The following is a 17,269-nucleotide window of genomic DNA, read 5'->3' as shown; positions in this document are numbered from 1 at the left end:
GGCTGCCCAGGGAAGTGGTTGAGTCACCATCCCTGGAGGTATTTAAAAGACGTGTAGATGAGGTGCTTAGGGACATGGTTTAGTGGGCATGGTGGCGTTGGGTTGACGATTGGACTCGATGATCTTAGAGGTCTTTTCCAATCTTAATGATTCCATTCTATGATTCTATTCTATTCTATAATTTTCTGAGGACTAGACAAACCAGGAGATTTAGGAGAGTCTCATATAGGGCAGATCTTTCCAGTCCTCAAGCTAATATTAAAATTCTCTGGGGTATTTTTCATTTGGCTGGACTTTTGTCTTTTGATTTCAGGTTGCGGTTTCCCTCGCAAACACTTCTCAAAATACTTTTGTGAAAATGAGTTCACCTCTGTTGAAATATTCTGCCAGCTCATATTATGTTTGACTGAGCTGACAAATGGCTTGACAGCATTCCTGGAATCTGCCAAAATACAATTTCAGAAACGACAATGCCAAGCAAGGTAATAGTCTAAATGAAGGTTACTGCAGCTGAACATTCACGTTCCTGACTTTCTTTAATTCAGTTAGAACCAGGCAAGTCCCCAGTTGTTTGTTTCTTAGTAACTGTAAAAGTTTCTGGTTTGTGTTTCCCTGTTAACACGTGATTACAATTCACGTTTCATGGTTAGTTTATAACAAATGAGAACATCATCTTCAAGTTGTTCCTTAGATAATACGGTGAACAACAGGAATGACCTTAATGTACAACTGCTAAGAATGTACAACTACTAAGTAGCTTCAGTGTAGGAAATCCTGTGTTTTACATAGCTGTTCAATCTCCATTGGATCTCCGAAAAAATAAGTAAGAGCTGGTCAGAAATCTCAAACATACATGAATTAGCGATTTCGTAGTGTTTGTGGAGATGAAGTTTGTCTTGTGGATTTTGTAATGTTTATGTACGAAAGCTGTTTTAGAGGACCTACAAATAGACATTATCGTTTTAATGTAAAAACTATTTTATCTGCCTTACTAAAACATGTATCTTAATTCCATGCAGTGTTGTAATGACACTATATTGCTAGAGAATTTGGTATTTTAAACCTTGTGGATATTTTAGTGGATATATTTTTAAGATGCTCTTGCTTTTGGGGATGTTTCAGAATGTTTTCTCTAAGTTCCTCAACACCATCCAAACCCCACTCTTACTCTGGTTTATACAACCAAGAGAAAAAGCCACCACCTGCTTTCCTAACCAGTTCTGCAGTTGATGAAATCACCTTCCTAGGACACAACAGGAGGGAATTTTGCCTTCAGTGGAAGCAGAAGGGAGCTAGAAATCCAGGAAAAGATGATGCTTGGGTGAAGTGAAGACAATGCTAAATCTGTGTCTGTCTCCAACAACAAATATTTAATAAAGGTGAAATTGAACCGTTTCAGGACACTTTTCTTACAGGGTAGGTTTCAGTCTCATTCCTTTTGCTAAAATCTGTTAGGATGAACTCCTCTCTAAGCCCATTCTTGCTTATGTTGAAACAAATAGAAGTGTGACTCTCAATCTCAACTCTTGGCTTGGGCGAAGGCTGGTATTTACTAAGGAAATCTACATTAATATTTTGCAAGTAAAAACTTATTTTGCTGGAGATTCTCAGAGTTTTCCACTCCTTGTGACACTCATGAATAAAGTCGAGGCTTTGGCTTAGCAGCATGAAAAATTGTTTATGAAGAACGCTTAAGGCATATGTTCATTAATTAGGTCACTAAAGACAGAAAGAAAAAAAGGGGTTTATATTTTTTTCCTACAACTGGGTAGATTAGTTGTAAAGCTTCTGTCTCAAACCTTTTCGTAGTACAGTCCATGGAACCAGGAAAAGGGTTAGTTTAAAATGTGTATGGTGTTGAACAGAAAACAGAAGTATGTTTTAAGAATAAGAGATTAATGTTGTGGTTTACTGACTGTAATCTTAACAGATGTGTGAAATTCATAATAAATATGTGTATGTGTGCCTGTGTTGGAGGGAGGGTTCAATTAGAGCATGTTTCTGGAGATCCTCAGCACATTTACTTAATTTTATATTCTGCAGATGCAGCTGCTCTCTAAGAGAGATATTTATTCTGATTTTACATCTCTAAGGTTTGGAGATTAGTTACACTGCACGTTTGAACTATTTTCTCAGTTGTTAGAATTAAATAACTAGTTGTACTAGACCTCAGGTGTAAAATTACAGCTGATCAAAATTCAAACGTTCTCTTGTGTCTTAAGCAGCCTTATGACCTTCAGTACTCTTCAGATGTCTCTAAGTGCTTTTTTTTCAGGTTCTGCTCTTTATTACAATGCTGTTTTGGTTTGCTTTTGACCCATTTCGTGATTTAATCCCTTTAACAGTGAGCAACTGTAATGTCTAGAGATCAGGAACATACTTCTGTTTACAGCAGAACAGTTCAAAAATGCCTGTTTGAGATCTGGAAGCTGTATATCCTCTTGAGCCATGGCTGCTTGGTTAGAAGGATCCTGAGATTGTAAAATAAAGTTTTGCTACATCTTACTTTCTTATGTCATTGTTCATTCCATGCCGTGCCACACTACATACTGACCTTTTATCACTGACGCACAGAGGCGCATGTTCCGGCAAGTTCAGGAGTGCATTATATCTCCCTACAGGAGACTCTTTCAGATGTCTGTCCTTGATCCAAGAAGCACGCTCCTGTAAAAAATGAAAGGTCACTTAGTTTTCTCAATTTGGTCAGAAGAACTTAGCTTGAATGTTGCTTTATCATTATAATCACAGCTATGGAAGCTTAATACTGTATGTTTCATATTTTTAATTTATCCTTTTCTGAGCAGCTCTGAACATGCGTCAGTAATTGACAGTGTTCACACTGAATATTGTTCCTGGAGTGTGTACTGTGTGAAATTCCCTATGTACACAATTAAGAATTTGAAATGATGAATCAAGAGCCAATGAAAGCGTAAATAAAATGTTCAAAGTTTCTGAAATCATGTAACACTGGTGTATCATGTTTGAATCTTTCTGCTCACTCGTTTGTCGTGATTCTGAAGCAAAATGGAAATACGGTCCGAGTATAGCTGGTATAATGGTGTTTGTTAGTATATCGACTTTTAACTGATATGATGATGTAGTATCTGCAACAGTGGTTTTGGGGTGAGTAGTTCTGGGCCTAGCGTATGGGGTATGAGGGGTCACCATCTCCCTCCTTGAGGGGAAGATACTAAGATGGTTGCAGTGGTCAAATGGAGTAAAATCCTTATCCAGGAATAATGGTGTTGCCTTTGGTTTGGACTCTTGCTACCAAATACAGGTGTGCAAATTAAGCTATTAGATCATCTTTTTCACTGCAAATGCAAGTGGAACTCTATAGACTTTTGCGGCTTAAAATGTTCACCATGGATCTGAAGTTGCCTTTGGACAGTGTTCTGTGGACTTCAAGAGAACAAATTATGCACAAATTGGGCACTAGGTGCTGTCTTCTGCTAAAATAAAATAGGATCAACGCATATTTAGCATGTTATATAATGCATGTTTAGCCTGGAGAAAAGGAGGCTGAGGGGAGACCTCATCGCTCTCTACAACTCCCTGAAAGGAGGCTGTAGCGAGGTGGGGGTCGGTCTCTTCTCCCAAGTAACAAGCGATAGGACGAGAGGAAATGGCCTCAAGTTGCGCCAGGGGAGGTTTAGGTTGGATATTAGGAAAAATTTCTTTACTGAAAGAGTGGTTAAACATTGGACCAGGCTGCCCAGGGAAGCGGTTGAGTCACCATCCCTGGAGGTATTTAAAAGACGTGTAGATGAGGCGCTTAGGGACATGGTTTAGTGGGCATGGGGGTGTTGGGTTGATGGTTGGACTCAATCTTAGAGGTCTTTTGCAACCTTAATGATTCTATGATTCTGTGATATGGAAATCTTTGTACTGTGGACGCTAACAGCCTTGGTATTTAAATCCCACTGGAGCCATTACTGCAGTTTAGCTATCCTTTGCCTGAACCACAATATTTTGTTTCTTTGGCCTTTTTATCTTACTTTTTGTTCTTTTTTTAATTGATTGTTTGAGCTAAATCTTTTGAAATACCATTCCAACAAAAACTGTTTCTCTCCAAAATGCCGTTGCTTCAATCAGATGGCAAGTAGCGATCATTTATGAAAGGTAACTTATTGTTACTTTACAGCTGATACAAGAAATTAGTTTCATAATATTCAGAATAATCTGTCTTATTTCATCAGTTTAATAGATTAATGTGGTACCATCAGTAAAATGTTACGTTCATGCAATTCCTATGATTTTTCAGGAAATGGGTAGAGATAACACAAGTCTCTCAGTAACAAAACAGAGTCACGAGGGACTTTACTTGAATCAACCAGCCCCACCTATTATGGACAACCTCATCGCATGATAACTTTTATAAACCGATCAAGGTATTTAAAATAACCTACTATATGTTCAAGTTGTTGGTGATAAACAAAGTGAGGAATGCTTTCTTGAGGGAGGACAGGATTTCTGGTTGCAGCAACTGCTGCAAGTATTTAGCTCTTTTGTTTCCATTAAGCTTGCTGTCAGTTTTGCGTAATGATTTTTGATGTTGCGTTCTTTTTTTTTTAGAATGGATAAAATGCCAGAGACAATTAACAAAATGATATTGTAGACTGGAATGTAAACCACACATTTGTAATGGCTCACAGGGTTTCTGATCTGAAAATGTGTACAACTGTCTCACACAGTCAGCAACTGGTTATTTCATAGGCTAGTTGACCATGACTGCTTTTTCCTGATGCGGTTCTAAGAAATTTCAACTACTGGCTAAAACCGGCTAAAGGGCTGCAAAGTTGTCCTTTTCAACAGAAGCATGGCTAGTTTGATTCTTCCACCTTTCACGAAGGTTTTTCTCAACAATACTTGGAGCGAGATTTTCCTTGAAGCTGCAAATGAAATACAAACAAATGCATGTGTGCTCCCAGGGACATTTCATTGCTCATAATTCAACGTAATTCATACAGTCTCTTTCCAGTCATTAGTTACGCATTTAAAGAAGTAATTTTAAAGACTTAGGACATAGTAACTAGTTTAACTGTCTCTATAGAGCTCAGAAAATTCTATCACTAAATATCAAAGTTAGATAAGTTGATTTTATTCAACTGCTGTTTGTTCCCTTGTACATTTTAACCACTGGGATTTGTATATATAAGTGGAATATCAGTATGATTTTATTCATAACTTTGATATTAGGAGAATTATTGCTTTATCTCATAATGAGATTGTTCCCATAATGGTAATTTTTTTTTTAAATATCACGACTCAGATTTCTGAAGACTTCTTGTAAAATAAAACAAGAAATAACTCTATGAATTTAATCATTATGCAGATTGTTATTCAGTGTAAAGCAGTTCTCATACGTGAAAGCAATGGTAGCATTAGGATTCTTTTATGTAGATGTTGCTCTCCAGATACAAACCCCAAATGTTCAGCTAAAAAGGGCCAGTGAATCTGTCACGAACAGCTACTGCAAATGTACTCTCAAAGCAACAAGGGTATTGAAAGTGAAGTAACATTGCCAATGGCTTTATAACCTTCAAGCTTAATGTGTTTGGCTTTCAAGCTGCCTAAAAACAATTGCTTTCTAAGTATGTAATTTGAGTTTTGAATGAAAATCAAGATGTGGAAAGAGTTTAGTAGCTCTCCTTTCAAGGTATGTTTTAAATATTACACCTATTGAGAATGTGATTTATTAACAATACTATTCTCTATATAGAGAGAACCTGCAGGGGGCCATTCTTCACCAATATTCGCAATAATAATCCTAGATAAAGGCACAGTGGTTTTGATAAGTGGAAAACAAGCAAATGACCATGTGAGAAAACAACACTGGGCCAGGTTCTCAACTTGTGAATCTTCAATTCACACAGCGGGCACTCATGTTATTTTTCTGCATTAGTTGGAACCTCATAAGGATCACTAGATCCAGTGAGTTAGCCTATCTACCCAGTTGCTAATTCATGCGTAGTGTTAGTTCAGAGATCAGAAATAATGCTGCTTTAAGGAATTCCACCTGGAAGGAGGGGGAATATATTTCTGTAATCTCTGGCTCTGCTTCTTGCTTCCAGTTCGACTAGGTGCTACTCAGCTTGTGAAAGTGGGAGTTAACGGTTCCCAGGGCTGCTTCTGTCTCTGCTCTGTGCTGAAGCTGCCACACAATTTAAGTAGTTCTTCACGGGTCAAACTGAGAACTAGCGCAAAGCTCGTAGGGAAGAGGGTATGTGTATTTTCTAGCTAAGAAGTCAAAAAAACCATTGGTCTTGACTGTATTTTCCCAGTCCTCTGAAAACAGTGTAACTCCATTGGCTGGAGTATGTTCCATGGCAGACTTTTGTTTTCTAACTGGGTTATATAAATTCCACAGCAGATAGTACAAGTGCCACATACCATTTCATCAGAGGGACCTCTCAAGCTTATTTTACTGAAATATGTTTGTTCTCTGGCCTCCCATGAGGGCACTCAGCTTTGCTACCCTGTACCACCCTGCTTGGGCTTGGCTGCTTGGGTGGGAATTCCTTGGTGATGAGCCCACAAACAACTGCTGCAGTCTGGACCTCTTGCTGCATTTGCACCCGGTGGAGCTTCAGTCCTCTTTGTCCCAGAATTCTGGTGCCATCCTCTTTTTCTTGTCTCCTGTTTGCCACCTACACCTTCCCTCCCACGCAGTCCTGTTTCTGAATAAGTTACTTTAAGTTTAATTTACTGTCTGGTACTGGGAACCCTGACTGAAGTTCAGAAGCTGAATCAACCATGTTTGTTGTGGGAGATGGATGGGGAGTTCTGGTTAAGTAGAGATTTGCATAAACATGCTGTAGGCATCGGAGTGTAATCAGGGAGTAACCAGAGAAATCAGAAACTCTCAAGTATCTGGGACCAAATGCTGGAGAGAGGAGGACTTCACACATTTATTTCGGGGTCAGTAACAATTTGAGTTTCCTCGCAGATTGCCCCAGGATCTGATTGCCTGAGGAAATTGTTTCAGCTGAGATGGTAAATCATCACTACACTTCTCATCCTCAGGCCTTGTTAGAAGTATTCCACTGCCTGTCTTCCCTCCATCCTAATTCCTCCCTCCCTTGCTGCCTCTCTGATAGCCTCAGCAGAGGCCCTGTGCAAAGGTCATGGAAGGGGAACTCACGACTGGAGAAAAAAAACGCGTTGAACGTGATTCTGCAGTGCCTCAAAGACAGTTCTGTGTGGCTGAGGCACTGTAGCTAGTGGGTATGTGTTGTTAACTTACAACATAAGCAACCAAGTAAGGTTCTGTTTTTCAATCAGGTCTTGGAGTTGTAACATCTGCGACCAACGCTGCAAGGATCAGTGAGCCCACACCTTGGGAGACTCCTGAGTTTTACCTTTTTGGGTTTGTGAGAGCTTCACAGCTTGCAGCGTAATCTGGTGTGGCTGGTGGGACATACTAACGTGTGAAAAACTTGATGAAAGTAAAGTTAGAAAGAATTATTTAACTCTAGGCAGGGATAAGAGGCGCATGCTAACGAGAGGAAGAGTTCAGGCAGAAGTGATAATTTCTAAAGTTAGTCTACAAAAGGGCCAGCAAAGACTAATCAAACCAAGGCTTTTTTTTTTCAGTTTTTGGTATTTCAGCACAAGCTAGCGTAGACAGTTGTGTGATTGTTCCAGCCACCCAAATATATCAGCTGTGTGTGCTGGCACAGTGCTGTGCTAAAGCAGCTATATAGCTTCTGGCTCACAGCTGGCCCTCATTCATCCTCCTTGAAGCACAAGCAGAGTAAATGAGCATCTGTTTGCCCTCGTCATTGTAGACATACCCTCTGGCTTCATTCTTATGGATAAACAAAGAGTGGTTTGGGGTTTTTTAAGAAATATTTTTAATTCTTACTATATTTGTCTTTTTATAAAAAAAAAAAACCACCCACAAAAAAACAATAGGGCAGCTGGAAGATTTCTGTGTAAAAGGCTATATGACTGAGCTCTAAAGAATGAGAATTCTTATTCTGGCTGACATGGAATCAGTGGTAACTTATTTTTCAATTATTCTTCAACCTTTTGTTATTTCATTTCTGAAATTTTTGCTACCCCAATGAATCATTGTGACTGTGCGTAAGTAAAGCCTATGCTGAAAGTCTTCCCTACCACTTTCTTAGTATTGCCTATGGAAACTCCAGTAAAACAGGAGTGGCAAATCCTATCTCCTAATTTAACGCAAAAAAACCCCCCACAACCAACCAAAAAACCTTTTAATTTATGAAAATAAGAAGAGAATGAGCCACATTAAGCAGTAGAAATTCTTTTGCGCATTGGTGGTAGCTGAAGAAAAAGTACATGTGCTGAGAACTTGAGTCTTATGGGACATCGAGATTGTAATACATGGTCAAGGATATTTTCTATGCCATACGTATCTGAGGAGTTATTTGGATATGTATTTATGTATTTTATACTGCTATTAATAAACAGGTATTAATGTATTTAGCAGTATATGGGAGTCCATTGTGAAAAAAAAATACCAGCCTTGCTTTCATTCTAGGCTAACGCATTTCATTATGTTTTTATTAATGTCTTAGCTACAGTATTCTAGACAGGTCCTGACACCCTCAGACCTTTCATTGCATGTGGTACTACTTCAGTCCGGTGTGGTTTCTTTCAATTTCACCACTTAATGTTGCTTGCTCTTTAAGTAAACCTCTACACTCCTAGCCTTTCTGGGAAATTTATCACTAAACTTGTCAAAGGTTTCCCCTACCAAACTTAAAATGAAATATCCACAGCACAAGCACTACTAATTCTCTAAGCAAAAGCATCGTGTTTGGATGCATATTCTCTGATCCCCAGGAGAGAGAGAGAGCGAGCTCAGAGGTGGTTAGAAACGTCTTAATGTGCTTAGGAGTTTGGAGTCTGCTCTTGACACTAATGCAGGCTCTGGGCACTAGCTACCACTGGGAAATCTTTATTCACTGAAGTATTTGGTGGGCAAAATATTTTCTCGTCCTCTTAAATAAATAAATAAAAGTGTAATTTGCTGACACAAACTATTTGCTTAAGACAGGCAATAGGCCTTGGGGAGGTATTTATGATACAGGCTAGATTGACTTTAGCAAGCAGCAGCTGGTGCTTTCACACTGCTCAGTGTTGGAATGATCTTCTGTACTGCAAGGTGGAGAGGCAGAAAATGCAGCTGCATCTTTCTGGAGCTAATTTTAAAAAAGCAATGAGCTGGTAATTACCACTTTTCCCAGCTGATCTTTATGAGGGTAAAAGGTTTAATCATAGATTGAGAATAGAAGAGGATAATACTAAGCAGGCTGCAAACCAGTGTTAATAAATGTCCCTCCTGGAGATACTTAGAAATTTAAGCTCCTGTTGGCTGGGAGGAGCTGGGAATGAAGATTACCTCCAAAAGGTTGTCTGACAGTCCTTGGGGTTATGCCCTTTGTATATGAGTTTCCTCAGAAAGGCTCTGTGATGAGGGTTTCGTGATGGCTGTGTACCCTGGGGACTCATCCAGTTCAGTCTGATCTTCTCAGGCCTTGGGGAGGAAACTGAGCTGAGCTTTGTTCTGAAAGGTGCAAAACAAGGGGGTGTCGTGGTTTAACCCCAGTTGGCAAACAAGCACGACCCAGCCACTCGCTCACCTTCCCCCCGCCCCGGTGGGATGGGGGAGAGAATCAGAAGAGCAAAAGTAAGAAAACTTGTGGGTTGAGATAAGAACAGTTTAATAATTGAAAGATAATAATAATAGTAGTAATGAAAAGGAAAACAACAACAGAGAGAGAGAAAAAAAACAGGAAAAACAAGTGATGCCACCGCTCTCCCCTTCCGACCCCCCACCCGCCGGTTCCCCGAGCGGCGATCACCGCCCCCCAGCCAACTCCCCCCAGTTTCTGTACTGAGCATGACGTCCCATGGTATGGAATGTCCCTTTGGCCAGTTTGGGTCAGCTGTCCTGGCTGTGCCCCCTCCCAGCTCCTTGTGCACCCCCTCGCTGGCAGAGTGGGAAGCTGAGAAGTCCTTGACTTAGTATAAACCCTGCTCAGCAACGACTAAAACATCAGTGTAGTGTGTTATCACATTATTCTCATGCTAAATCCAAAACACAGCACTGTACCAGCTACTAGGATGAAAATTAACTCTGTCCCAGCCGAAACCAGGACAGGGGGATTTTCTGTGGAGTTTTTCAGTCAGTGTCTCACTTCTGCTTGATTCATACAAATAACTTATAAGTTAGATTAATGCAACAAAATATTAATATTTGTGCACCCATTTAGCTAGTGTTTGGCTCTATTTATAAACAAGAGCATCTTGCAAGAGCTTCTTTTTGACAAGTATATAAAGTGTAGAGAGTGTCTGTGTGTTAAATTAACCATGCTTTGTTAACTCTTCCAAAATATCAAGTCTTAGGTAATAACTAAACCAAAAAGTGACTATAGAGTAGGTTTGGTGGGAATAACTGAAATATTTAAACTTCAGGAGAACAAGAAGCTGTTGTTTACTTTCTTAGTTGGTGGGGGAAAAGAGGATAAATCTGTTTGGTTTTACCATTAATTTCAGTTTTTTAACTGTATTGTTATTATAGCAATATGGAGGGTAATGGGAGAGAAGGGCAGTCACATATTAACGTACTGGTCTTAGGGTCAATTTCTATTTGCTAACTTTTCTGATACGACTAACAGGAAATTGTGTCAGACCCAGGTCTAGTTCAAGGTTTGATTTTTGCAAATCAGAACCCAGTCTATGAATTCTGATGAATCTATGGGTTCTGATAAATGAGACTGTTGATAGTTCTGCCTGTAAGAAAGTACGAAAACTTTTGTGAGCTTTTAAACTAGCACTTTTTAATATGCACTTTGCATTCTTAGTTTACCACATGATTATTCTCTTGATTGACTTTGTTGATGGCATATCAATCTAAGTTGGTTGAATTTGACACCTATGTGTTGAATGATAAAAGACTATTTTGCTCTTGTTAAGAAATAATAATTTATTATGCATGATACGGCAAAATGGATTTAAACCACTACAAAATGTGTTTCATCTCATCTCTTGATTGCTCAAATCAAAATAACAAAAATGCAATAAAGAACTGAGGCCCAAGTCTAACAATTTATATTTGCTTTTCTAAAATCTTTTCATTTGTTATGATCATAACTTATTTCTCAGTTAAATTTCCTGAGGGTAAAATCTTGAAGTAGGATTCCATGATGCTAACTGATGAACAGATACAGAACTGAAAAGACAGCTCCTGTCCCAAGCCTTGCAGTTGAATTAGGTCAGGGGATGTCAAAAGTGAGCTGTTCTCTGATGTGAGGGACTGTCTCAGGTTATCTGCCTCGCTATCCCAGGTGGATGTCTCCTAGGCAGGCGGGAGACTTTATGAGGGGGCGGAAAGGAATCTTGCCAAAGGCCTCATCCTGCCATGGATGAGAATTGGGCTGGGGCTAGTTTGACAGGAGTCAGATTTCTTTTCCTGGAAGTGGAAGCTGAGTATGCACCTGTGGTGTGAGACTCTGCGTCCATCAGGGACCTGGAGTCACAGGACTTGCAGTAAAGCTCCGTACCGTTCCCTTCAGTGTGTTTGTGCTCTGTGAGAGGGACGGGCAAAATCTAGAGTTTGGGGTTCACGTTTATTCCTGGCTGTGTGCAGAGGCCAAGCCAATACATCACATTTATATAACGCTGGGTTGAGCTAAGGGAGTCAGATCCAGTCTTGGTTTGCAGTATCAATTCTTCTCTTTTCATGCATGATTTTAGGTGTGCAGAGTCCCTTCAGTTAATTAAAAGATTGACTTAGTCCTCTGCAGCCACTGAACCATAGGCAAAACCTTCGAAGTGTGAATTCTATGCAAGGAGAAAGGTATTTTTAAATACTTGTTCATCAAAAATATTTCTCGGTTGCTGTCATCTGTTGTATTCAAGTGGATCCATGCCTGGTTTTGCCTTCCCTTCAAAGTGCGTCAAATAAATAGTCTTTAAAGTCAGCTAGGAAAAAAGAAATTAATTTTCTCTTATATCAGGTATGTAACAGATGAGTATGTGGAAAAACACTTTCTGGTATTTTTGTCAGCCAAAAGGAAATGGACGTGCCTTTTCTTGGTGCTCTACGAGAGAGAAACGTGCTAATAGAATGGCATTGGGCTAATAGCGCAGCAGATGAAAACTGAGCCATGACAGCAAAGGTGGAAAGGTCAGAAAAGAAAGAGAGAAAATGATTTCATTTGGAGGTGAAGGTCATCTGAAATAAGTGATTTCACATTTAAAAGGCCACTGAGGAGAAAATTGATGAATGTTAACATATTTTTATATTGTTTTATTTCATTCTTTTTTCTTTTCTCATTTGTAATGCTTACGTATTCAGGAAGTTGAGGTAGGTTTTTCACTTTTAACTTGTAAATATCCATAGAGTGAATAAAAGTATTTACAACATATCACAATGCATATTATACCTTAAACTATTATGATCAACTGTTAATATTGTGATAAATAAGATATATTGATACATGCTAATTATTAATGTGTTAATATTGATTTATTAACATGTTAATATTAAAATGACATAATAGATTCGTTACAGCAGGCATAAGGTGGTTTAAGCACATTGGTACCTGTCCTAGCAGAAAGTTCAGAAACGCATAAATTTCTGTGCGGTAATTTTTGTCAGGAAGGTGTTTTATTGAATGGGAATGTTAAATCTCCTTAATCGAGCTGACTGTATTTATATATATATAGATAGATGGATATACACCTGGAAATCAGTGTCATGTTTAGGCGCTGTATACAGCTGTATCAGCATGCTGTTCTTCTGTTGGAGGAAGTTACAATGAAATGATGGCATCCATTTGGAGATGTTAAGAGTTCCTCCTCCTAACAAAAGTCATTTCAGATTAATGTATAAATTTCAGTACCTTGCAGAGTACTAGCACAAAGCCCTGTCCATTTTGCAAGTCAGAGCTTTAGGTGGTATTTAAATGAGACATAGATTTTCTGCTCAGCCATATCTACAGGGTGAATTTCACCTTTACAGTGCCACAACCATTCAGTTACAGTTCTTGCTGGTATCAATGCTGAAGTGAATCTAGTGCTGTATTTTCTGTTGTTCAACTGGCATAAGTTACTTTGAACTGCTATTAACCGCATTGCTCTGATGTGTGTATAGTTATTATTTACTCCTATAAATAATAATGAGTTTTATATATTGAAAATCTCAAAGGTTTTCTCTATTCTACTTTTTAGGGGTTTTTTTTTCCATATTTTTCCCTATGTATTTTCCTATGTTATCATATTGTAGTTTCAGGCATACTCTAAAATAAATTTAGCTTCCATTTTCAAAAAGGAATACTAAACAGATCTGCATAAAGGAGAAAAGGAGAAGGAATACGTTTACAGAAGAGATGGGTGTTTTGTAGGTTTTTTTGTGAGGAAGGTGCATTTTCTGTAAAATATTCCTTTGACACTGAAATTGAGATAAACCCCTTTTCCAATCTTTATTTCAAAACTGATTCCATATGCCAACAGCATAAGAAATCTTCCTTGGGATTTGAATTATTTAACAGTTTCTGATGCTGAAAACCCAGCAGCAAAGCAACACCTAGGAAAAAATGTAAGCAGGCAAAAAAAGAATATTTTGTTGCTGGAAAAAAATTATTCTGCTCAAAAAGCTTAAAACCCAACACATTCTGAAAAGTGATTAATGCTTGATGAATTTAGCAGTACATCACAGTCGATTAGAAAGCACTGTATAACAATGGGGGGGGGTTGTATTAACAGAGCTGTGGAATTCAAAGGCAAGTCTGTGGTTCTATTTCTGGTGCCAAACCCCGTACTTCTGAAGAAAAAGTACAGATACTTTTGATGTATCTGAAATAAATTATGAATAATTATCTTTGTTGTTATTGTGGAACATCGTCACTGTCCATGAAGCCAGTATAGACACCGAGCATGAATATACTTGGAGAAAGAAAATACATTTCCTCCTGATAGTCATGCAGAATTACAGCCAGCCCCCTTCATTACAGCGAGCATTCGCCCGTCCTTGCCTGCCCCCAGAGCGGGCAGAGAGCAGGGTAGCGGTCCACAGGTCTCCACGCTGCAAGCGTTAGTATTTTCTGCTTCTCATGCTGGCTGTAGCGTTCAGAAAGGAAAGCACTACCGTAAGGTGCATCTCCTGGTGTCCAGTGGGGGCATGGAGAGTCCCCACTCCTCCTGTAACAGCCCCGTGGGCTGTTCTGAACCCAGAAAGTAAGACGTGCTGGCTTTCAAGTCTCCAAAATGTTCCAAGTTAGGGCGACTGAGTAGCATGAAAGCATGTGAAATTCGGCGTACTGGAGATAAATGGTAAGCAAAGCCGTATGGAAGAAATAATTTAGGTGTCTTATTCACACCGATGGGTTTTCAGTTACCTTCCTGGCAGGAAAAAGAAATCTAGGTGTCATTCTGGACAGCTTGATAAAGACATCTTTTCAGTGGCAGCCCTCAAGAAATGAATATAGAATACCGGATGTATTAAAAAGGAAATAAAGATTAATATGCAGAAAAATATCACGGTGTTATAGAAATCTTCCACACTTCCTCATTTCAAATACATTATTCTGTTGTTATCACTTCCTCTCAAAGAGGACACAAGGGAGATATACAGAACATGCTGGAATTAAATATAACAGTTGGGCTTGAATCCCAGTTCTTCAGGACTAGGGTGGATGGCACTCTGAAGTGGGGGAACCTTTGCCTTCCAGTAAATATTCGCTAGGTACATAGAATACAAATTGATCCGACACACAGAAGAGTTTGCCATTCTTTCTGCAGAGAGACTCGTTTGCAGCAGTATAATCCTTCGGCCAGGCACTCTGACAGTTCCCACCTTCTCCATTTTAAAGTCCAGTCAGAATTCTGTAAAGCAGAACCACGAGACTCGCAGCAGAATAATACCTTCACATCAGATTTAAGATTTTAAAAATTTAGTAGTGGGAACAGTGACAAAAGTATTCACTGCGAGTGCTCCGAGATGTTATTGTACTTTAAGTATAAAGTTTACGGTATTATTGCTGTATTTCCGTACCTTCGCAACGGTGTGATATATGTGTCCAAATGAATGTAAGTATTTTTGGATTTACTTGCTGACCTTTCAGCACACCAGGATGATGTGGATCATGTTATGTTATCTGAACAATATGCTCTTATCTTTGTTATCAAAAGTTGTAGACGGATATGAAACAATACAGAGTTATCAGAAAATATTTAATAATGGGCATACTTTGAAAAACAATTCAGAAGAAAAACTCAAGGTGCTGAATCCAAGGAATTTTTTACTCTTTCATTTCTAACCTGCATTTACTACTCTTTAGGAGACAGCCTGTTGATAGTCTTACCTGATTTGGGCTAAATATGTTAGGATCAAAAGATGAGTTGATTCATTTGTAGTTTAGTTATGTAAAATTGTACTGAAAAGACTGATTATATCTTTCCTGAGTTTCCTTTTTTTTCTCCCCATTTAGGATGATTATTTCAGAAACTGGAATCCAAACAAGCCTTTTGATCAAGGTAAAGTTAGTACCCGTTTTGTGGTTGTCGTCTGCTATTTTGTGATATCCCCATATACTTTATGCCTTTCTTCCTCCGTCTGTCCCATGCATTTGTGAAGAGCTATATTCATACTTACATCTCATTCCCAATTTAGTCACAGCTTGAGGTGGTTTATGTATAAAGGTTTGACTCATCTCTGTATTTTTCAGCCACGTTTTTTAATCCCCAACCATTCCAGTTTATATTCAGTGATGATATATATGCTTAGAAAGGTTCTCTGTAACCATGAATCTCAGTCTAACATGCAATTTAAAAGGGGTATCTTCACGTATGTTTTCTTCCATGTTAAAAACTTTGCTGAATGAATGTCATAAATTCAATTACTGCATTTCCTAACGCTTCAGGGGCCATGTCTTTGAAGCCAGTTGTGACGTATGAATTTCTGGGCTGGTTTTCACAAGAAATGTGTGTTGTGTGTGTGCTGCTGATTCAGGTACAGATTCTGTAAATGACATTTTGCACTTTGCCTTGGTGAGTTGTTAAGTTATGGCAGTACTTCAACAATTTCCACGCCAGCCACCAAAGGATAGGAAAAAACAATAAAAAATATTCTAATTGTTGTGTCCAGAATAGCACTGGAAACAACAGCCATGCCAGGAAAAAGAACTTCGAATTGACAATTTAAAAGAGGTCTTGGATAGCAACTCCACATCAAGCATTCTCTGCTTGGTGTTCATAGCTAGCAACAAACTTTTCAGATGGGATGGTAAGAGACGTCCATTCTAAATACCATAGATGTACATCGCTGGAAACGCTAGTAGCCCTGAAGTTGCTAGGTGTGGTGGGTTGTATTTGATAGTTAATGTCTCGTCAGTAAAAAACACTGTATGCAAAGAAATCTCAGCAGTCCATCCTCTGAAAGACAGATACAATAGTAGTGCAAGCTGATGGCATGCCGTAATTTTGTCCTTAAAATCAGAATACTGTATTTTAACTTTGCTATTTGTTATATTTGTCACTCTGACACTAAGATTCTGTAACACTCTATACTGGAGCACCCTCAAAAAGTGTAATGTGAAACCATTCGGGTCTTATATTTTATTATTTCTTAAAGCTTTCTAGGATGTACTTTTTTCAGGACAAATGTTAAAAATTACATTTTGCACAGCTTCTTTTGATTTGGTAGAACCAGTTATCAGCTGTTTGAGTTGTGGAGGATAACAACACACAATATAAAGCACAGGTCGGTTAGCTTCTCTGCTTTTTGACAGTTGCTCATTTTTCTTGTTTGTAACGTTCAGTGAAGCTCATATAACTCCTGCCTGAGAACACATATGAGGCGAGGATATTACAGCTGTAAAATCACAGGTAGATGGTAGACTTTTTCCATTGCTTAAGGCATTTTTAGGATCCTGGATTTCTTAGACTACCTTTGGTTCATTATTCAACATCATGCCTCTTAAATTGCAGAACGCCAGTGTCCTAGAATTTTACTCAAAATAGTATTTTATAAGTTTCAATCTACTTCTGCTCTGAAATTTGTAAGGATTTTAAAAGATGTTATCCAAAAGTCACTTAGAAGGGACAGATCATATACATGGTAACTACAATACAAACGAATTTCAGTCATGTAGATCCATTGCACAGTCCTCCTCTCTTTTGGATCCTGTGTTCAAAGTCAGCAGCATTCACGTAGAGTGTGAGACTTCCATTGCCCTTCAGAATGTGAATATATAATTGTTGTGATTTTACATTCAGAAAAGGCATTCCT

At 38.8% G+C, this 17,269-nt stretch overlaps 1 protein-coding gene across 1 annotated transcript in view; it reads left to right on the top strand.

The window, feature by feature from the left end:
• The window catches only part of SPOCK1 (sparc/osteonectin, cwcv and kazal-like domains proteoglycan (testican) 1), a 329,740-nt gene that overhangs the window by 100,264 nt on the left and 212,207 nt on the right, over positions 1-17,269 (top strand). The window contains exons 2-3 of the mRNA XM_009322695.1: positions 12,338-12,346; positions 15,471-15,516. Coding sequence (XP_009320970.1) covers positions 12,338-12,346; positions 15,471-15,516 — 55 coding nt within the window. The remainder of the gene's footprint in view (positions 1-12,337; positions 12,347-15,470; positions 15,517-17,269) is intronic.

This window comes from Pygoscelis adeliae, unplaced genomic scaffold (assembly GCF_000699105.1).
Source record: "Pygoscelis adeliae isolate BGI_AS28 unplaced genomic scaffold, ASM69910v1 Scaffold34, whole genome shotgun sequence".
Classification (NCBI taxonomy): domain Eukaryota; kingdom Metazoa; phylum Chordata; class Aves; order Sphenisciformes; family Spheniscidae; genus Pygoscelis; species Pygoscelis adeliae.
The sequence above is the reverse complement of the archived record's forward strand: the minus strand, read 5'-3'. Positions and strand labels throughout refer to the sequence as shown.